General features: G+C 58.8%; 1 protein-coding gene across 1 annotated transcript in view; it reads left to right on the plus strand.

Annotated features, from left to right (window-relative positions):
- The window catches only part of RIPOR3 (RIPOR family member 3), a 73,469-nt gene that overhangs the window by 35,582 nt on the left and 15,557 nt on the right, over positions 1 to 22,330 (plus strand). The window contains exons 2-7 of the mRNA XM_049649868.1: positions 7,092 to 7,210; positions 16,094 to 16,240; positions 19,510 to 19,588; positions 21,189 to 21,212; positions 21,481 to 21,534; positions 22,098 to 22,247. Coding sequence (XP_049505825.1) covers positions 7,092 to 7,210; positions 16,094 to 16,240; positions 19,510 to 19,588; positions 21,189 to 21,212; positions 21,481 to 21,534; positions 22,098 to 22,247 — 573 coding nt within the window. The remainder of the gene's footprint in view (positions 1 to 7,091; positions 7,211 to 16,093; positions 16,241 to 19,509; positions 19,589 to 21,188; positions 21,213 to 21,480; positions 21,535 to 22,097; positions 22,248 to 22,330) is intronic.

Raw genomic sequence — 22,330 nt, forward strand, 5'->3', positions numbered from 1 at the left:
CTCACGTGACTGGTCCTCTTGTGCCTCCCGGCCTGAGCTGGGGTGGGTCGTGGACACCTCCCAGGGCTGCCCTGGGCAGGAAGGTCACAGGGGACTGTAGACTGTGTGATAAACTGAGGCAAGGGGCCCTCTTGGATCCTGGGTCCCGACCCCCATGCCTCGTCTTGAACCTCCAGGCAGTTTCCACTTGCCCTGCAGCCCTGGGACAATGAATTCTGGGGGGACAGGGAGGGCTCCCCAAGATGCTGCTTCCTCTTCTTTTCCACTAGAAACCGGTGCTGTCTGCTCATCTGACTCCGTCAGGCCATCTGCAGGGGCACACCCAGGTGTGCCCCTCCCCCCCCCCCCCCCCCCCGGTCCCACTTCCACGGTGGGACCCAGAAACGTGGGCTTCCAAGAAGCTGGGTTCCTACCTGCCTACTTAAACCAAGCGTCCTTCAAATCCATCACTCTTTCACTTAAAGAAAACCACTCTATATCGTACACAAGACGGTTTGCTCTAAACGGAAGTTTACCTTAAAAGAAAGGCAACAAAACACCTGATGCGATCTGAGCGTGTGCCTGGCGCCAGCTCTGAACTCGGCTGAACGGGGGGGCAAGTGTCAGATGGCTGGGGAGCCAGGAGAGGAAGGGGGCGAAGGCAAGAATGACTCTCCTGCCAGGTGAATCACGGTCTCTACTATGCATTCCTCACCTGGCTCAGATGGGCCTGCGCTTGGGGGACCCCGAATTCTAGCCCAGCCCTCCCCCTTTACAGACAGGGAGACAGAGGCTCAGAGAGGAGGGAACTTGTTCCAGATCATATGCAGAGATCCCCTGGGCACGCTTTCCTGGCTCAGGAGAGGTGAGCAGATTCCTTGCAGCGGGTAGAGAAGCATCTGAAAGCATCTGGTAGGGGCGGGGCCCCAGGGGCTCCCAGAGAGAAGGGGAGCCCGAGTTGGCGGGTGTCAGAGCTAACGTGGCTTCTGTCCTCTGTGGCTCGGCTGTGGGATTTTCCCTCTCAGGGACCATCAAATGTCTGGGTCTTGTCTGTGGCCGAAGCAAGGGGTGGGTGGGTGAGGGATCGAGTGCAGAGGGCAAAAACCCAGGTCAAGCTGGTGTAGGCCGTACAGGGTATCTGAGCTTCCCCCAGACGGCAGTCAGTGCTGGCCCAGGAGACATGGGCCTTGGGCCAAAGGGACAGAGGTGTCTCCAGTGTGACTGCCCCTAGCCCCTGGACGGAGGTGCAGGGTTCGACGGCCTGGCATGCAGCAGGCACTCGTTCATTGTCTACGGAGACACAGCATTGTCTGATCAGGTGTGCAGTAGGGCATATTCAGTAAGTGAACGAACTCAAGGGCGCCATTACCAAATCCAGAGGGTGCTGGAGGCCTGTCCTGCCTACTTCTCCCTGGATGCAGCTTAAACCCCCGTCCCCATAGAGGCCTGGTCCCCACTCAGCCCCTCAGGGATCCTCTTTTGTACCTGATGCTCTAGCCACACACACTGTACTAAGTTCATCTAATTGCATTTCATCTAGTTGACCCTATCTCTGAGCCTTTGCACATGCTGTTCCCAACACCTGGCACACTCTTCCATCCCATTCTCTCCCCCTGCCAATTCTTCCCCCTCCTTTAGATTTCAACATATCGCTTCCCCCAGGGGGTCTCCCCGGTCACTCCCCTTTGGCTGGGTGAGGGATCCTTGTCTGCCCCCCACGCCTCTAGTTCCCCATCACAGTCCAGCCTCATACCCTAATTCCTGTCTCCCACTGGACTAGTTCACAGACGTATGCCCAGTGCCTGCATTCAGTAGGCACTCGATATGTGTGTGTGTTGAATGAACAAATCAAGTAAGTGAGCCCTAGACACAGGTCTGAAGAGATGGCCTTCAATCGTTCAGTTATTCAAGCAATCACTTACGGACCAGTACTTACTGGGGTCCCCTACTTGGTGAGGTCCTGGGACACACGGCTGTGAGCAAGACCAAAAAGTCCCGGTCCCCACGGAGCTTGGGACCCCTGTGAGGGCCACACAATTGCCAAGCACCTTGACAAGACAATTTGGGACGGCAGTGAGTCCTCTGCAGGATTTGAAACTGGGTGAAGAGTGAGGCCGCTGTCGCCAGGGGGCACCAGAGAGGCCCTCTCTGAGGCGGTGACCTTTCTGCCGGGGTCTCAAGCCGGGAGGGATCCTCCCGGGAGACCTGGGGGAAGAGCGTGCCAGGGAGGGAGAGGACACGGCCTGGGCAGTGGCCTGGAGGTGTCTGCAGCCGCGGAGCTGGCAGGGGGGAGGGGCGTGGATTCTTCTGGCCCTTCCATTCACCTCTGGGTGATCCGCGCAAGTCACGTGACCACTCTGGGCGTGCTCGCCGGTGAAACGAGGGAGTTGCCCTCCATCTGGTGCAGACAGTAGTCTGGTTCCCAGAGCGGCCTCGGCGGGTCGCCCATCCCTCTTAGGTATAAACTCACATTCCTCATCCTGGGCTATTTTACCATTTCCTTTCGTGCTAAACCAAAGGGACTATTTTGGAAACTCCTATAAGCAAACTAAGCCCTGCCTGGCATTTGAGCGGATATAAAAGAGCCCTAAGTGAGGGACTCAGGCATAAAAGCCACCCAGCCCTGAGAGCCCACACCGCTAAATTTAGAAGCATCACCTCCAAATGAGGTGAAATTGTAGGTTCCCTGGGCTGGCGGGCGGTTCTGGCCAGCAGTGAGCTGGCCAGATTTAGCGGAGTGGGCTCAGGCTCCCTCCAGCCGCGCCTCGGGGAGGAGGTCCCGGACGATGGTCCCAGTGTCTGGGGAGCCGCTGGCTGTGTGAGAAGCCCCTCCAGGTGTCCTGGCCCCTGCTGCACTCACCAGCTGTGTCCAAGCCATCCGTCTAAGCGGGTGCTGCCCCAGGGTACCAAGCCAGCGAGAGGCAGCGAGGGACGCACGGGGACGAGGCGGTCCTGTCTGACACCAAAGGTTTGGGACCTGCATGACTTCTGTGCCTCTCTCCTCTGCTCAGGGGTCCAGCGAGGTCTCTGGCTTATCTCTCTTGCCCCGCAGAGTGCCAGCTATATCCAGGGCTGTCCTGAGCCTCTGAGTGCCGACCTCTGTTCAGAGTGGTCAGTGCCCCTGCTGGGTCACTGATTAAACGTTGAGAATATCAGCCTTGGTCGAAAGTGACCAACATTTACGGGGTCTTGTCAGGGGCTGCCCAGTGAAGGCTCCTGAGATCTTAGGGGTCTCAGCCTGGCCGTCCCAGCCCGTCTACCAGAAGAGAGATGTTTTTGCAGCAAGAAACCCAGCTGGGTGAGATCTCAGGGGGCCAACCAGTCAACAGCCAGGATTAACCCCATCAGGGCCTGTGGGGGAGGCTGGGGGTGGCCACTGGCCTCCCTTTTGGAGCAGCTGAGCTGATTGGGAACTGATGCTGGTCCCCAGAAGCCCCCGGGGACCCGGGCTCCCACACCCTGAAGCCTGCAGGGGATGGGGTTGATTTTTCTTGGCCACCCCCAATGCTAGGCTTCTAGCTTGGCAGGTCCCTTTCATGACCTGCTTCCATTCAGCCTGGGTCTGGCTCTTGGGTGGGGACATGTCCTCAGCACAGCCCCCCGGGGAACAGGTGCCACCTTGAATGAAGTGACCAGGCTTTTAAGGCCCGTTATGCCCGGGTCCAAATCCCAACTCTGTTGTTTCCTACCTGTGTGACCTTGGATGAGTCGTTTCCTCTGCTCTCTAGCCTCGGTTGCTTTATCTGCAAAATGATTATGGATAATAATCGTGTTTACCTGATATAATGTCGGGAGAATTAAATCAGATTTTAAGCCCTTAGAGTCGGTAGCACGGAGGGTGCTGGGCACCCACGGGTCAACCATTAATAGCTGTAAGTACTGTTTTATGGGAACGTGGCCATGCTCATCATTTACATAATGTCTGTGGCTGCTTTTGCTCTAAAACAATAGAGGTAAATAGTTGTGGGTATTTAAAAGAGTATATGGCCTGCAAAGCCAAAAACTTTGGCATCTGGTCCTTTACAGAAAATGTTTGTCAGCCTCTGCCTTGGAATCTAGCACTTAGTGGAAATTCTTATCCCCATCCTTATCTCTATCCTTAGCCTGAGGCTTCCACTTATCTGGCACCATGGGCTGCACAGCCTGGTACGGTGGCAGCAGTAGGCCCAGCCTTTTAGGCACTGTTTCTGGTCCCATAAGGATGTGCTGTGAATCTTCCAAGCACCAGAGAACACTCTAGCCCCGCCTGCAGGTCCCTCTCTGTCTGATGGGGGAGCAGAGAAGTTGCCATCCGCAGTCTACTGTAACTGATGGAGCAGGGAAGGTAGGGGAAGGGTGTTCCAGCCGGCAGCCCCCAGGCTCTAGTCCCCAGCCCGCAGCCCCCAGTCCCCAGCCCGCAGCCCCCAGCCTCCAGTCCCCAGGCCGCAGCCCCCAGTCCCCAGCCTGCAGCCCCCAGCCTACAGCCTCCAGTCCCCAGCCCCCAGCCCGCAGTCCCCAGTCCCCAGCCCCCAGCCCCCAGCCCGCAGTCCCCAGCCCTCAGCCCCCAGCCCGCAGTCCCCAGCCCCCAGCCCGCAGTCCCCAGCCCCCAGCCCGCAGCCCCTAGTCCCCAGCCCTCAGCCCCCAGCCCCTAGTCCCCAGTCCCCAGCCCCCAGCCCCGAGCCCCCAGCTCCCAGTCCCCAGCCCCCAGCCCCGAGCCCCCAGCCCCCAGTCCCCAGCCCCCAGTCCCCAGGCTGGCACCAGAGTATTCTTTGCAACCAGTGACCCCAGTGATCTCCCTCCCTGTTACCCCCTTATTCCCTTGCCCAGCTTGGCTGGGGGCTCTCAAGAGTTCGAGAAGGTCCCCGGTGCCACCCTGAGCACACACCGCTAGTGGTGGGGCAATGGTGTACAGATAGATGCTCACTAACCTGCAGGGGAAAAAAACCACAAAAAAAGCCCAAATTTGTAGCACTTGCCGACATCCAGGGTGTACACATTCCTGCCGTGGCTGATTTCAAGCTACCAAAATTCCCAAGAAAGTAACGATTGACGCTTGGGGGGTTGATCCAGGCTGGCAGCAGCCTGGCACAGGCGGGGAGCGTGGGGACCTCCCTGTGGGGCTGGGACATCTAGAGGCGGGACGGGGACGTCTGACTGCGCACAGTCAGAAGTGATGGCGTCTGCAGCCACTCGCACTCAGGTTCCGAACTTGTCTCATTGCTTCCACGCGGGCTTCTTGGGCCAGTCTCGTCCCCTCTCTGGGTCTCATGCCGCCATCTATCCAAGTAGGTCAGCAACAGTTCCCAGGCCTCAGGGGCTGCGTAGATTTGCTAAGATAATTTCCGTGAGACATTTAGCGCAGGGCTGACTTAGTAACGGCACTCAACAGACGGTGGCTCCCGTCAGGGCCGCTGTTCATGGATCCACAGCATGTGACAGTCCTTGGTGCTGGGGCTTGCCACACAGTGGGTGCTCAGCAAACACTCGCCAGCTTCCCCCGGCAGGGCTGGAGGGCGCTCCCCGGGCTCGGCTCGTCCGCCTCTGTAGCCCCCTGCGGGGCGGGGGCCTCTGTCGGCCAACGGCACAGAGACAACCAGCTCTTTCCCTTCTGTGTTGTGCACCCTCAGCGCACGGTCTCCTTGGTCCTTCTCTGACTTTCCGCTTTGCAAACGTGACCGCCGGGGCCCGGAGCCGGCGAGTGGCACAGCTGGGGTCTGAGCGCAGGTCTGGCCTTTCGGTTTCCAGTCCTCAGCGCGATGTACAGCACAGTGTGGGGTGGGGATGGGGGGAGCCTAGGAGGAGGGGAAGTCTTGTGGGGGCCGCACGGATCTGCCAGGGGGGCCCTGGAGCCTATGGTGGGGGCTGACCACACATAAAATGCAGGGCGGGACGTTGGACAGACGTGGCTCGAAAGAGAACGTTATTCCAGGGAGAGGCCCAGCCCTGAGCAAAGGCAGGTGGACGGATGTTGGGAGGCAGGGGCCTTACCAAGCAGCGATACGAGGGAGGTGGTGCAGTGGAGCTTTTTTAGAGGCTTGGCTTCGGCAGTGGGGTCCCTGGAATCCTCGGACTGTCTCCACCCTGGCCGAGGAGCAACGCAGCAGCAGAGATTCAGGTCAGATATGCAGAAGAACCTTTGACTGTCGGTGCTGGAAGGCACCGGCGATACTCCCGAGGGATACGGTGGCGTTTTTCCAACCTAGAGGCGGTTTGGAAAAAAGGAAAGACAGCCAGGGTTCTAGGCTGGCCTCATTGCAGCCTGGACCAGAGATGGGGCAACGGATCCAGGGATTCTGGAGGGCCTGGATGCCAGCAGCTGGGCCTCACGTGAGTTGGGCTTTGTCACCCCTGCTCAAAACCCTCTCATGGCTCCCAGTCACCCTTGCCCAATTGCAAGGGCAAACTCCTCCCTGGGGTTACCAAGGCCCCGCAGGAGCTGCACTCTGCTGGCCTCTCCAGCCTCCCCTGGAGTCACGGCCCAAACCACAGCTCTTCTTTCTGTTTCTGGATTACGCCGTGTCCTCTGTACCCCCGGGCCTTTGCCCATGCTGTTCCCTCTGCCTCAGATACCCTCCCCTCCCTCTCCCTTCTCCTTCTCCCCTTATCAGCCTTTCCTTCTCAGCAGTTGATCGCCTCCTCCATGGCTAAGTCGAGTACCCCCTGGGTCCCGCCGTAACTGGTGGCTCATTAGCCTCCCTGCCAGACCGGGAGCCCTGGAAGGCAAGGACTCTGCCTGTCTTGCTCAGTGCGTGTCTCCAGCACAGTGTTTGGCACACAGCGTTCCATGAGTGTTTGTGGAGGGAGGTGAGGGTTACTGGAGAGGAGTAGCTGAGAAGAGGTCAGGTATGGTTTCAGGAGGAGCTGACTCCCCCCTGCCGGAGCCTCAGCATTGCTCAGCCATTAAGAACCTGAGCACAGAGTACAGAGACCTGGGTTCGAATCTCGCTCCTGCTGCCAGCCCCGAACAGTTCCCTAGCCTCACTGAGCTTCATCTGTGAGCTGGGGACAGTACCAGCTGCCCCCTTTGTGGGGCTGTTGTAAGGATCTTGGGGACCACGGTGAAGGGGGACCAGCCGCGACCCGCACTCGGCAGGTGGCAGTGCGAGGCTGACTCTCCTGTCCTCTCCCTGTAGGTGACGGCCATGTCGGTGAGGTTGCGGTTCCTGTCCTCTGGGGACGCGGGGGCCGTGGGGGTCGTGGGCCGGAGCGCCTCCTTCGCGGGCTTCAGCGGCGCACAGAGCCGGAGGATCGCGTAAGTTCTGCCCGTGAGGAGGGTACAGGGCTGGCTCGTCTTGTGCAGCCTGTGACCCTGAAGCTCTCTCTGATGCCAAGTCTGCAGCCCAGGACAGTGTGTGTGTGTGTGTGTGTGCGCGTGTGTGACACTTGGTGCTGGGAGAAACCTGTAATTTCCTTGAGACCCGAAGCCGTCTCATCTCACATGCTCCTGGCAGTTGGTCCTGGAAGTCACCTGCGTGAGCTTATCAGGCCCACTTAGCAGATCAGAAAACAGGCTCAGAGAGGTGGAGCTGCTCACCCAAGGTCACACAGCAAGACTGGTTCGTTCAGCCCTGGAACTTAGTCTGGGGGCGGGGTCAGGATGGAATGTTCTTCCTGTTTGATAGAATGGGACGTGGGGCCACCTATCCCAGTTCTGTGACCTAGGGCAAGTGACTTCACCTCTCTGAGTCTCGGTTTCCTCATCCGTGAAATGGGGATCACGAGTGTCCCTCCCCGACAGAGTTGTCATGAGCGTACGATGAGGTGACACAAGGCAAGCAGCCAGCACATGCTGGCACACAGTAGGTGCTTGCAGGAAATTTTCAAAGGAGGAGGAACAGCAGAGATGGGCCTGGGGTCAGGGCTGCCCCACTGGATGTGAGTTCATGGCTGTTCCACGAGTCTCCTTCGGCTGCAGGTACTTCCCAGGAGGAAGGTTCGTTTCCATTCCTGGGGGCCACAGACTGGTCCTGGGCTTCATGTCGGGCACTGTGCAAGCCTGGGGAGCTGCCCGCCCAGGGGTGGGGCAATCCCTCAGGCATCGCGAGTGGCCCAAGCCCGAGGGGCCCAAACATCTGCCTGGCTGAGCAAATGTGGGGGACAGGCAGGACTCCCAGCCAAGCAGGGTTGGCCAGGGCTCGTCACGGCCCTCTCCTGCCCGAAACCTGCCAGGGGTTCCCATCTGCTGAGAATGCAATCTGGACTCCTCACGCGGCCTAACAAACAGCTCCCTGTCACACTGGCCGCTCTCTCCTCCGGGCCCTCCACCTGGCCCCTCCTGTGACTCCTCCTTACCTGGCCAGGGGCTGCTTAATCTCCTTTGGGCCTTGGCTTCACTGCCGTGTCCTGAGGTGGACCACCTGTGCCCCAGACCGGGCCTTCCTGTGGCTCTTTCCCTGGGGTTCAGCTGCACACTCGCCCCCCCCCCCCCCCCAGTGATGCCTGGTCCCTGAGGTCCAGCTCTCCCAGCTCGCCCACTTGTCTCCTGGCCGCTCAGTGCCAGCACGTGCCCGGGAGGAGTGGGTCTCAGGGCTGAAATCCTGGAGGGTCTCAGCTGGAAGCGTGCTTAGGAATCCCTGATTCGTTCTCCAAATATTTATGGAGCACCTACTCTGCCCAGGCCCTGTCCCGGGCTCTGGGGACGGAACCGGGCCCCGCCCTCCCGTCAGGGCAGCGAACCATAAGCCAACAATAATCCAGATGGATTCAGCTGGTGGCACGTGAAGGAATTAAAACGGGGATGTGGGAGGGTGGCAGGGCTCTCAGAGGAGGCCCTCAGTGAGGCAGGGGCACCTTTAAGGCCAGAGAGAAGACAAGTTGATGTTCACGTGCAGAGAGCATGCAGGGCTGGGGACGTCTTCCAGGTGGAAGGGGCAGCCAGTGCAAAGGTCCCGAGGTGGGGATGAGCTTTGAGGCACAGAAAGTGGGTGTGTGGCTGTCTTGGGGGATAGAAGTGAGAGAGGGAGGCCTGCGGGGCTTTGTGAGCCACAGCAAGGACACGCAAGGTGCAAGGCGGCGGGGGGGGGGGGGCAGTAAAGAGCTGAAGCACAGGAAAACACAGCCCCAGAGAGAGTGAGCACCCAGTCCCTCTGACGCCCAGCCTCCAAGAGGAGAAAACGTGGATACCACCGCAAGGAAGGCATACATTAGGCACTCCATAAGTGCGGCTGAGAAGGATTAAGTCAACTGGCCAGGGAATGATCAAGTTCCTTAACAGAACCACTTTTGAGCTGCCTCTTCTGGGCGTCACCAGGCCCCCCACACCATGGGGTCTGTAATCAGGGCTGCTAAAGACAGTTGCACAGGTCACCCAGCCAAGGGGGCCATCTAGTCCATGTAACCCTCCCAAGCTGTGTGCCCTGGCGTGCAGCTGGCCCACCCAGGGTGGGGTACCTTTCTCTAACTCACACAGAGGCACTATGGGGATTTTGTTACCATGGTCTGGCAGTGGGGGGCGCTGAAGGGGGGGTTTCACAGACCCTGGCAGCCAAGGCCAGCTGCGTGAGTATACAATCAGTGTGCTCACTAGGGCCCTGTGCTCACGTAATGCTCTGGTGTTGCCATCTAGAAATTCCTTTTTTTTTTTTTTCTCAATTTTTTTCTCAATGTTTATTTATATATTTTGAAAGAGAGTGCAAGCAGGGGAGGGGCAGAGAGAGAGAGAGGAGGGAGAGAATCCCAAGCAGGCTCTAGATTGTCAGTACAGAGTCCAATGTAGGACTCCAGCCCACGAACTGTGAGATCGTGACCTGAGCTGATCAAGAGTTGGATGCTTAACCGGCTGAGCCACCCAGGCACCCCGCCATCTAGAAACCCTTACTACGGTTTGAAAAAAGGGCCCTGCATTTTCTTTTGCACTGGGCCTCATGAATTCTGTGCCTGGTCCTGCCTGCAGCTCTCCCCCTGCCAGGCCCCTGGGGGGCTTCTGGACTTCCTGCCTCCATGGGAATGTTCCCACAGGCCCCAGTCAGGAGCTCCGCCCAGGTAGTGTCCCCAGGACTCCTGAGGTCAGCACTCTGGGTGGGAAGAAGACAGAGAGGTCTGACCCTGTCCCGCTATGGCTCACTGGCCATCAGCAAAGACAAGATCACGTCTGGCAAGGTCTGCATCCTGGTCTAAGACAGATGACCTTGATGGCTGTAAATATCCCGGAATAGCCACTCTCCTGGTGGCTCCTTCTCCTTCTCCTGCTCTGAGAATTCTGGAGAATTCTGGAGCCACCAGCCTGGGTGGGTTCTGAGGTCCCTGAGTGGCATCTAGTCTCCTCAGTGCCCTTTTCCAAGGGTAAGGAAGAAGCTGCCCACGAGGATGGGGAAGAGCGCATCTATTTTTAACTTCCTGTCTCTGGCCAGCTCCCAGGAGTCTGGACCCTTGGCTCCCAGGAGTCTGGACCCTTGGCTCTGGGGCCGGACGGCCTAGATTGGGTTTCAGGCCTCACCTTCTGGCCTTATTTCTCAGGTAATCCAACCAGGCTGAATCACAGACACATTGCCAAGGCACCCAGTGGCTGGGGCAGGGCAGGTAAAAATAACCTCAGATAGGAGAGCCGGGGATTGAAGCTCATTGATGTCCCCTTTGTCCAACCTCTGCCCCTGCCCTGGCACCTGAAACCCTTTTGACTCTGGACATGGCTTTTTATTCCATAATCAAAGAATTCACCTGAGGAAGTGATCTATCTGGTGGGGAAATTTTATACTAAGGTGTGAATGATTGCTATGAATGATGCTGTCCCATTCTGCCCCGATTCACAGGCGTGGCTGCTCTTAGCCCTTCCGGTCACTCCTCAGCCAGGTCTCCTCTCCCCCAGGCTGTCAGGAGGGTACCCTCTTGAGCTAGGAGCCCCTGCCAGGTCCTCACCACCTCAGGAATTCCTCTGCTGAGAGGAAGTGGGGGTGTGAAAACTAAGTAGTAAACCTTTGATTTTCAAGGAAAGGAGGTTGGAGAAAGGATATGGTGGAGGTGCTCTCCCTGCTCTGCTCTGTTCCTCATCATGCCCACCCATCCAGGGCCACCAGGCATAGAGACAGGGTTAGTTTACACCGTCGGCCCACTGAGTCCTCGCCCGAAACGTGTCCAGTTGGTCCTATCGTTGCCCCCTGGCCACACCCAGCCCCGCCTGCCCCCAGGTCCCGCACTTGCAGCGGCCATGCACCGGGCCTCCGACAAAGTGTTTCCCCTTGACGATCAGGCAGAAAGACCGTCCCGGCGGCCTCACGTGAGGGCTGGGGCCACCGGGTGGCACGTGTCCTTCCGGAAGCTTGTCTGGCATGCCAGGGGCCGTTTAATATTTACTGAGTGCTCCCAGAGCCGGTGAGACACCCGCCCCCGGAGCTCGCTCTCTGCCCTGGCGGCTGTATCACCGGGCCAGACACGCAGCCCGATTTCGCCATCTGAAGGCTGCACTTCCCCGGCTGAGCCAGCAGCCCGGCACCGCGCCCGTCCCGCTGAACCTCAGACGAGAGCACTGAGCTCAGAGCTTCCCCGGGAGCCAGTGAAGCCAGGCGCGGCCGCAGCGGTGAGGGTGAGGAGGTCTCCGGGTAGATGGCAGCGGGGACCGGCCGAGGGTACGCACCCCCCGGGGGCCGGGGACCCCTGGGAGCTGGCAGGTGAGCTGGGCTCCTGCGCGGCACCCCCCCCCCCCAGAGTTGCTCGCGCACCCCACCTGCCAGGGGCCTGAGCCCGTCCGAAACCCGCCTCTCCGAAGGCTGCAGCCCTGCCCGCCTCTTCCCGCCTGGCATGTCAACTTTGTGGACGGCCTGCTCGAGGAGGTGGGTGGTGTGGCCTCAGGCAGGGGGAGGGCGGAGGGAGGGCCTGGATATTTATTATCTTACTGATTTATTTATATTTTAAATTTATGTATTTAGTTTGAGAGAGAGCGCGAGCAGGGGGAGGGGCAGAGAGAAAGGGAGAGAGAGAATCCCAAGCAGACTCTACACTGTCCGTGCAGAGCCCGACGCAGGGCTCGAACTCACAAATCATGAGATCGTGACCTGAGCCGAAGTCAAGGGTCAGATTCAACCAACGGAGCCACCCAGGCGCTCCTATTGTCTTCTTTAACTTTGACACATACGGAACCCTTGTCCTTTGCCGGGCACTACTCAAACCCTTTACATTTATTAACGCATACAGCAACGCTTTCCCCGGGCCCTATTTTACAGATGCGAAAACTGAGGCACAGAGAGGTTCGTTAACCTACCCAAGGCCACACAGCTTGTAAGTGGGGTTACCGAATAGAGACACGGGCACCTAGCTCCAGAGCCTGTGCCGGCTGTCCCACCGCCTCCCCCAGCTGGCATGGCAGCTCGCGGGGACACAGCTTTTACTTGCTTTGGTCTCTGTTTTACCTCCAGCCCCTTGAATGCTGGTTGGTGTGCCGTAAGTGCTCAGTAAATGTTTGTTGAGTGAATGATGGTCTCATGACTGGTCTATGGGGTAGGCACTCTTCTCTGCCCTTTACAAATGAGGAAACTGCGTCTCTAGGAGGTTAAGTACCTATGACCCCCGGGGCTGGGATTTGTCCATGGGTGGTTGACCAGGAGCTTGTGTCTCATGAGACAACATAAGCTCCCAGCGTGGCAAGTCCCCTGCTCCCCCCGATCCTTCCTTGCTGCAACATCCCCTAGGACCCAGTTCTCAGGGCGTGGGCAGGGCCGGGGATCGCTATTTCTGGATCGTTGGCATGTAACATGGCGAGGATTCCCGGGGTAGGGAACCCAACCGGAGGGGCGGCCGGGGCAGCTCCTCTCTGCTGAGTCAACAGCAGGTGTCTGTATCTGTGTGTGGAATGTGCCACATCTGGCTGGGCTGGATGTACAGCCTGGCTGCCCGTTCAGCCTCTTGGGGCGCCAGAGTGAACTTGTCAGGCCTGCCGAAGGAGCTGGAAGCTGTGCCCTGCCTGCCCCCTGCCTGGCTCTCCAGACCTCAATCCTCCCCTCTTCCCGGGGACGGGGAGTCTTCGAGGGTAGGACCCCAGGCCCTCGGCTCCCACCATGGTGCCTGATTCGCAGAAAGCCCCTCTGTGAGTGTTTGAGTGAGTCGGGGGGTCCGGTACCCTTGATTTTGGGCCGCAAAAGTGCAGCAAACTCTGAAGGGCTCCCGGGGAGATGCATACCTGGGTTTCCAGCAGGAGGATGTGCCCCGAGTGAATCCCCTAAGACGGTGGTCCGCAAAGCGTGGTCCTTGGACCAGCGACACTGGCAGCACCTAGGAACGTGTTAGAAATGCAGATTCTCAGGCCTCGCCCCAGACCTGCTGAACCTGAGACTGGGGCCTCTGCTGAGAGGGCTCGGCAATCTGAGCCTGGGTCCTCCAGATGATTCTGAGGACCCTGAGGGAACCCTGCCCCTTGCCCCCAGAGGGGTGGTTCAGATCCCGGGCTGGGAATCTGCCCATGTTTGGGTTTGGGTCCCAGCTCTGTCACTCACGTGATCTGGGGCAAGTCACTTCTCTGAGCCTCCGGTTCCCTACCTTGCAATGGGGATTAAATCGATGTTTATTTAAAGCTCCTACAGCAGGGGTGGGAAGCAACAGACACTCAGGGGGCACCTTCTATCCGGGCACCGTCACGATGCTCCCGGATTGTCATCGTCCGGGTCTGTGAAGCTGGGAGCTGACCCACTCCTCCCCGCTCCCCCTCCTCGGCTCCCACAGGGCGGGAAGGGTCTCCTCACTCTGTTTCGGTCAAGCCTTCTCCTTGCTGTCCGCCCAGCATCACACACAGACTGGACTGCGTCCTCCCCTCCACCCTGACTCACTGTCCCCCGATTCAGAACACCCTTCTTGGGACGACCCTTCATCCTGTTCTTCCCTTGAGGTCCCGCTGAGCCCTTGGGCTCCCCCAACTCTCTCTTCTCTAGTCCCCACGACACACTGTATTTCCCTCGTCCCGTTCAGTTCAGTATTTACTGAGCACCTACTGTTTTCCAGGCTGTGGGCGCAGGGACAGATACAGATGGGATGTGATTATCATAACGGTAGCAAACATTTATTAGGCACCCACTGCCTCCATTGTGCCGAATGTTTCCCCTGGTGTCTCAGAGAATTCCCAGCACTGCTCTCTCATTTAGGGTCTATTGTTTTCCCATTTGACAGATAAATAACTGAGGCTTGGGTAGTACCTCAGTGTAGAGGTGAAGTACATTTGACAAAAAAAAAATAAAACTGGTTATTCCCCCCTGCTCCCCTCCCCCCTTCCTGCTCGTGCTCACTCTCTCCCCCTCCCTCCCTCTCCGTCTCTCCCCCTCCCTCCCCCTCTGTCTCCATCCCCGAGGAACCTTAGAGCACAGGTTGAAGCAGGCTCCTCAGTGCACCCGAGAGGAAGACAGGGAGGGAGGCAGCTGGAAGGAAAAGCTAGAAGCTTCTTTGAGAGACTGACCCAGACGTTCGAGTGTTATTTCCACTCTTGTTTCTCCCGTGAGAAGGGAGTCCTGAAGCCACATCTGGTGCAGGGATACCTGGGAAACAATGTCTTTAAGAGGACGGACGGAGGCAGCCCTGGTCTTGCACTTAGTGGACGAGGCATAGGATTCTAGAAGGGGCTTAGGTGCCAGTGAAACCAGCCCGGGACTGTAACGAGGATACCCTCACCCTGTACTACTATAATCAATCCTGAAACGCTGGTGTACCCCTCAAGGGCTGAGAGACACAGCTGTCACTGCTGGGAAACATCAGTTCTTTTTTTTTTTTCCTTAAAAATTTTTTTTTAGTGTTTATGTTTTTAAAATCTTTTTAAGTTTATTTTTTTTTTGAGAGAGAGACAGAGAGAGTGGGGGAGGGAGGGGCAGAGAGAGAGAGGGAGAGAGAGAATCTCAAGCAGGCTCTGCACTGTCAGCATGGAGCCTGACATAGGGATCAAACTCATGAACCATGAGATCGTGACCTGAGCCGAAACAGAGTCGGACGCTTAACTGACTGCACCATCCAGGCGCCCCAAATGTTTATTTATTTTTAAGAGAGAGAGACAGAGTGTGAACAGGGGAGGGTCAGAGAGAGAGAGGGAGACACAGAATCTGACGCAGGCTCCAGGCTCTGAGCTGTCAGCACAAAGTCTGACGTGGGGCTCGAACCCACAAGCTGTGAGATCACGACCTGGGCCGAAGTCGGATGCCCAACCAACTGAGCCACCCAGGTGCTCCTGGGGACATCAGGTTTTAAGATCATTCAGTCCCCAACCCCAACTCCAAAAGGCTTAGGCAGAAAAGAGAACCAACTGGTTCATGTAAGTGAAATTCCACGGGCAGGTCTAGCTTCAGGCATAGCTGGATCCAGGAGCTCATGGTTGTGTGGAATTGGTCTGCCTCCACCTGCTCCTCCCTGTGTTGCCTCCATTCCCCCTACATGATGCGAAGGAAATGGCTGGCTGTTCCAGGTGTATGTTCCCCCGGAATAGCAATGTCAGAAGAAAGAATCCTTTTCCCGTCTGTGAATCTGGAACCAAACTCCTGGCAGGGTTACTGGACAGATTTGTGTCCTGTGCCTCTCCCTGAGCCAGGGAAATGGAGTATGTTGACTCCAGGCCTGAGACATGCATTTGCTTCGGTATGCCTGTGTATGTGTGTGCAGGTGTGTGTGTGTGTGTGTGTGTGTGTGTGTGTGTCTGTGTGTGTGTCTGTGTGTGTGGTGATTTGTCAAGCCACCTCCCTCCAAACCACATGCATGAACAGCGGAGTTGGGGAGGGGCCCCAGAGGAAAACTGGGGTGTTAGTAATAGAGGGAGAGGCGTGGGTCCTGTGCAGGCAAAGCAGGCAAGTGCCCACCCACGGGAACGCCCCACGGCTACGATTTGGCCTCCCGAGTAGTTTTGTCCGGACGGACAGACCACACTGAGCCGAAAACACTGGCATTCGGGCTGCCCGACTGCACTTCCCGCTGCGTTGATGTCTCGCGTCAGGTTCTTCTTCGTCTTTTAATCTTCAAATCCAAGCCCTCATTTCGCAGATGAGGAAACCGAGGCCTGGAGAGTCCCGGCCACTTTCCTGAGCTCACACGGCTCGGCGGTGGCGGGGCGGGACTCAGCCAGGCCTCCTGACTGCCCCGGGCTCTGGCCACCGGTCCCCCAGTGCCTGCCCCCCGCCCCCGCCTCCCCGGCCGGGGAGGGCTTTGTCCGGATCCCAGCTCTGCCCCTCATTCCTTCTCACAGAAAGTCCATCCACGGGAACTCCGTGAGAGCTCGAATGCCTGCCAAATCCTCCAAGATGTATGGCACGCTGCGGAAGGGGTCTGTCTGCCCGGACCCCAAGCCACAGCAGGTGAAGAAGATCTTCGAAGCGCTCAAGAGAGGCCTCAAGTAAGGACCAGTGTTTGTTGTCCCTGAAACGTGCGTTCTCTGCCGCTTCTCCGCTCCGCCTCTCCTCAGAGAACACGGTCGGGTCTTGTCTGCCAGAGGCCAAGGAGGGAGCTCCTGCAGTCCACAAGCGCGTCCCGGGTGCAGCCACGCGCTCAGGCCCACCCTTCGGCGCTGGGGACACAGTGAACGCCGCGGGGGGGATGCTGGCCTCAGGGAGCTTATGGTGGAGAGGGGAGATGGCCAAACAGAAGTGACGTAAGCAGTAACAGAACTCCCAGCAGCCCCGAGTGCGCGGAGGAAGGCGATGGAGAGGCAGAGGAGACCCACCAAGGAGGTCCCGACGGTTGTGCTGGGCTCTGGGAGATAAGCGTCCCAGGCAGGGGGAACAGCGCGGGCAAAGGCCCTGAGGTAGGAGAGTGTAGGGCAGGAGGCCCGGGTGGCTGGATTTGAGTGAAGGAGAGAGTTGGGCTGGCTAGCTGGGCAGAGGCCAGAACAGGAAGATTCGGTCACTGACTCCACCTATTTTTTTTAAAGTGTATCTGTTTATATTTTGAGGGGGGTGGGGAGGAGCAGAGAGAGAGGGAGAGAGAGAGAAAATCCCACGTAGGCTCCACACTGTCAGTGCAGAGCCCCATGTGGGGCTCAAACTCACAAACTGTGGGATCACGACCTGAGCCGGAATCAAGTCGGACACGTAGCCGACTGAGCCACCCACGTGCCCCACTCCATGCGCTTTTCTTGAGGGCTAACGGAGGGCCAGGCACAAGGTGTGGGAGTGAATAAAACACGGAAACCCCTGCCCCCGTGGAGCCTCCTAATGGGAGACAGACAATAAACAGGGCAGAAAAGCAAAATACAGAAATAGGTCAGATGGTGGGAAGTACCATGGTAGAAAACAAATCAAGGTAAGGTGTGGGGCTGATTTTGAATAAGGGGTTCAAAGAAGGTCTCATTTAAGAAGGTGACATTTGAGCAAAAACCTGAAGGGGTGAAGGAGTGAGCCCAGCAGGTAATGGATAAAGAACATTCCAGGCCGAGGGAGCCACATGTGCAAAGGCCCTGGGGCAGGAGCATGATCAGAGCATTAGGGGCATAGTGAGCAGGCCGGCATGGGAGCTGAGAGAGGGAGGCAAGGGTGAGGAGGTCGGGGGGCAATGGGGACCAGATGACATGGGGCCCGTGAGCACTTAGTGTTCACTCTGGCTGAGCTGGGTTCTGCGCGGGGGGCGGGGGGGGGGGGAAGGGTGTGGTCTGAGTTCAGTTTTAACAAGACTCTCTGGCCGAACGTGGAAAATAGGCTGCGAGGGGCGGGGAGGCCTGTAAGAAGGTCACTACAAGGGTCCAGGTGGACTTGACCAGGTGGCAGCTGGGTGGGTGGGCAGGGGACAGGGTCAGTTTCAGGATACATTTTGAAGGTGGAGCAGAGGGGATTGACTGAGGGAGGGACTGGGGGTAGAGAGAGGAGAGAGAGAGGAGAGAGAGAGAGAGAGATCGTCCAAGTGGAGATGAAAAGAGGTAGTTCGGGCACAAACCCGAGGTTCACGGAAGAGGTCAGGGCTCGAGAGAGAACTGTGGTTTCAGTGCAGTGTTGCCCCGTGAATAAGTCACATGGGGGGGCCGCCACGTAGCCCCTCCAGGTTCCTCGACTCCGTGACGCCCAGTCCAGGGGCCTCCTCTCTCCCAGCAGCCCCCTTGCTGCTGTCCCAGCCCCGTCCCCACCGACCCCTTCTCCACCTGCCACCCCTGCTCTGCTCAAGTCTCTCCCATGGCTCCCTACTACCCTCGGGCGGGCATTCAGGGTCCTTTCTGACCTTCAACCTTTCTAGACTCTTCTATTATTCACTCCCCGCCTCCACTGGTTCCCCAAATGCCCCATCTGCCCTCCTGTACCTGTGCCGTGGCCCTTGCTAAGCAGCTCCCGGGCAGGGGAGCGTCCGCGGAGGCTGCCGCGCCCCAGGTTCCTCGTTCAGCGCGCATGCGCGTGTCCTGAATCGCACGCCGCCGTTCCTTCCCGCCGGAGGCCTGTCCCGCCCTCCGCCTCTTGCGATCCTGCTCTGTTTCTCACTAATTAATAGCAGTGACAACAGCAGCAGCGGCATCTCGCCATTGAATCCCTGAAGAACGCTATCAGAGAGCCTCCTCACCTTTTCCCGGAGAGGAAACTGAGTCCCAAAGAGGGGACACAGCTCGTCCAGGATCCTACGGCCAGGAAGCAGGGAGTGGGGCTCCGGGGCCAGTGCCGACCCGCCCTCTGTCCGCAACCCTCCCCCACCCACCCCGGGCTCCGGGGAAAGGTCACCTGCCCCCCCTCGCCAAGCCCTGACCGCCAGCCCAGGGGACATCTGTCATCCGCCACCCACGGGGCGCACCGCACGCCCCACCTGCACTGGCGCGGAGCGGGAGCTGGGGCCGGGTGCCTGGAGCCTGTCTTCAAGGGGCGCATCTCCCAGGACCGCTCTGGTGATTCCCGTAAGGACCTCACGTTGGAGACCGGTCTGGGCTCACTCAACAGCACCCCCTTCTTCCTGGGGAGCCCACCCCCTGAGTGAGCTGCGGCCTGGCAGATGGTGCAAGTGGGCCCAGAGAGGGCGAGTCACCTTCCTGGGGTGGCCTAGTAAACTCTGATGAAGCAGGACGGGGCCTCACCGTGGCTCCGGAGTCCAGACCTCACGCTTCACGTCTAAGGCTCTTTGGCTGGAAAAGAACGTGAAGCGTCCCCTCCAGCCACACAGCTCTCTCTGTGCGTCCCAGAATGGGTCTTCCAGCCCCTCTCTGGTCCTTGGCCCTACACAGGCCGACAGCAGGATGGCCTGTCTTCGTCCGTGAGGGAGGCGGGCTCTCGCTGACCTCCCCGTGGGCTGGGGTGAAGAGAGCGGCCTCCGGAGGCCACTGCTGCTTTCAGACCCGGGTTCGGCCTCGTCCCTGCTGTGACTCTGCGCTTGAGTTATTTGCCAATTTTCAGGGTCAGTTTGCCCATCTCTAAAATGGGCATAATAACAATAGCACCTGTCAACGGAGAGGTTCCTCATTCTGCACAGCGCTGGGCACACAGCCCCCAGCGTGTGGGGTCTGCAGGTTGAGCGAGCTGGGGCCCGGCTTCCGGTGGGCGAGACGGCGCCGCCCCTCTGACCGCTGAGCCGGCTCAGAACCACCTCTATTCTCCGAGCCGGCAGCTGGGGCTGCCTCCACTCCGGAACCCTGGGCACCGGGCCATGTCTTTCTTCTTCTTTTGCTACTTTGCAAACTCCTCTTCCTCGTTCTCCTCGCAGGGAGTATCTGTGCACCCAGCAGGCCGAGCTGGATTACCTGTCAGGGCGCCACAAGGACACCCGCAGGAATTCCAGGCTGGTGAGACCTCTCCCTGCCCCTTCCCGCCGGAGCAGCCTCCCTGGGGTACAAAGACGGACTCTCCCTCACCCCCCCTGCCCGCATCACGGGTGTAAATCTCAGTCCCGGAGCTCAGGCCTGAGGAATGGACTGTCTTTGTCTTGTGATGAACTCACCTCACTTGGACCCTGAGGAATTTAACCTCACGGACTGTTGGGAAGCTTCTGCCCTCCCTCCTCCCCCCTCCCCCTGCCCCATGCCTCAAGATTCAGGAGTCCACAGTCTCGGGCAGGGTCCATCTCCACTCTCTGGCTCTAGAAGTAACTGTAAGGTGGGCAGCCGTATAAAGGCTCATCCGTTTTCGCTACTCCCATTTCACAGATGGGCACACTGAGGCAAGGGAAGGCGTGGCCGCCCTGGGGCCGCACAGTGGGCTGACGGACGTGGGGTCCCGCCTCCCTGGACGCTGCTGCTTCTTGACTTTTCCCGCACAGTTACTTTTCTTTCCAAAGCCTCGGGAACTTCCCCATTTCTTTATTTCTAACACGGAGTTTTCCTCTCATAACCGCACATGTATCGTTTCTCATAAATGCATTCGTGGGAAAGCACACACTTCTGGAGGGTTTGATCCCTCCCTCCTTCCAGCTTCATGCCGCTCTCCCCTCAGTCTTCTGTGTCCCACGCTGTTCGACCCCTGAGGACAATCTGGTAGTTCACCTTCCACAGTTTCCTCCCCGGTCCCATCGTCATGTAAACATCCATACGAAAGCGCATGGAAGGTTTGGGTCAGCGTTAGAAGAATGAAGTCACAATTCTCCCCGCTCCCCCACGTCTTGCTCTTTCTCCCCAGTGAAGCTCCAACCTTGTAGAAACGCCTCCAGGCTCAAATAGAGTGATTTCAGCTACTCGGGCGAGCTAGGGCCTATTTGGAAATAAAGTTTATCAGCACGGGCCACACCCATCACTGACATGTGGTCTGTGGCTGAGTTCAGACTACCATGGTGAGACCATGCGGCCCCCAAAGCCAAAGTTTTATTGTCTGGCCCTTTACACTGAGATTTGCCTGGCTGGCCCCTGGCCCCTGGCGTGGCTGGACCAGTCTGGATTTGCATTTCCCAAAGCCTGAACCCCCAGGCTTTGGGGTGGTGGTGGGGGGGGGGGACGCTGGCTGCCTCCTCCACCCCCACTGCTTTCGGTTCTTCTGGCCATGGCTGAAATCACCCCTTAAACAATCAAATCACAGTGACCCCCATTTTGTTGAGGGCTTACCTCATCCTTTGCCCTTCACAGCAACCCTGCGGGGCAGGTGATGTGTTCTGTGGCCAGTCCATTTTCCATGAGGAGGTAGAGGCTCAGAGACGTTGAGTAACTGGCCTGGGACACACAGCTGGGAAACACAGCCAGGCCCAGAACTGCCTCACCCAAAGCGCATGCGTTTTCCACTCCTCCCCCTCGGCCTGGAACAGTCTGGAACCGGGCCGCTGACTGCAGGGCCCAGAGGAGGGAGTGGCTGCTGGTTTTCCCACCTCCGAGCTCAGGTGCCCCTGGGATGTAGCCACGTGGGTCGTGGAGGAGCACCCAGAGCCCTGACACCTGTCTCTCCCCACTCTCCTTCCCACAGGCTTTCTATTACGACCTGGACAAGGTGGGTGCGACTTTCTGTCTGCGGTAAGCAAGGTGGGCTCATGGGGGACTGATGTCATTGCCCGCGTTTCGTCCCTCAGGCCATCCTACAGGAGGTTTCCTCCCCAGTTGTAAAATGGGGAAACGGGCTCAGCCACGAGGATGCTGAGGGGCTGGCCTGGCTGGGAGCCCAGTTCTGTGTTAGGACCCGAGGAAGGGGCAGGGGGTGGGGGCCGGGGAGGGGGTGGCCCAGGCTACTTTCAAAGTACCTTCTCTTTCTCTGGGAGAAGCAAACACGCTCTGTGGAAAGGCACATCCGGAAGATGGAGTTTCACATCAGCAAGGTCAGCCTGCCTCCTGGATGTCACGGGGCAGGGCTGGGGCTTGCCGGGGGGGGGGGGGGGGGGGGGGGTGGGCCCGGGGGCGGGGGGGGGGTGGGCGGGTCAGGGGGTGGCTGGGCTCCCCAGGATTGTGGGGTTTAAAAGACCGCATTCATGCTCCAGCTCACAGGGTGAGAGACTGAGTCCAACCACCCCACTGCAGAGATGGGAGAGTACAGGCCCAGAGAGGGACAGAGACAGGCCCAAGGTCACACAGCAAGCCCCTCAAGCTTTTACCTACCAACTCTTCCATGTTCTGGCCGGGCAGGATATCACAAACCCACCTCCCCTGTTTTGCAGCCCAAAAGCGGGGCAGGGAGAGGGGAAGCGATGCCTTCGCCCAGCCGGTTCGTGCGCAGGCGTCCACCGGGCGCCGGGCACAGGAGTGGATGAGCGATGTGACCCCTGCCCCCGGGGGCTCACACTCTCCGGGGCAGGGGACCCAGGGCAGCGCGGCCTCTCCCGAGGGTGAGAGTGGCAGGCAGGCCTGGGGCCCCCGCGCCCACCAGCCTGCGCGCCCCCCGCAGGTGGACGAACTCTACGAGGGCTACTGCATCCAGTGCCGCCTGCGCGACGGGGCCTCCAACATGCAGAGGGCCTTCTCCAGGTGCCCGCCCAGCCGCGCCTCCCGGGAGAGCCTGCAGGAGCTGGGCCGCAGCCTGCAGGAGTGCACCGAGGTGGGGGGCAGTGAGGGGTGCAGAGGGCTACGTGTGTGTGTGTTGGGGGGGCTGGACCCCGAGGACCATTGCCATCTGCTCCC

The sequence above is a fragment of the Panthera uncia genome, assembly GCF_023721935.1.
Source record: "Panthera uncia isolate 11264 chromosome A3 unlocalized genomic scaffold, Puncia_PCG_1.0 HiC_scaffold_11, whole genome shotgun sequence".
NCBI classification, from domain to species: domain Eukaryota; kingdom Metazoa; phylum Chordata; class Mammalia; order Carnivora; family Felidae; genus Panthera; species Panthera uncia.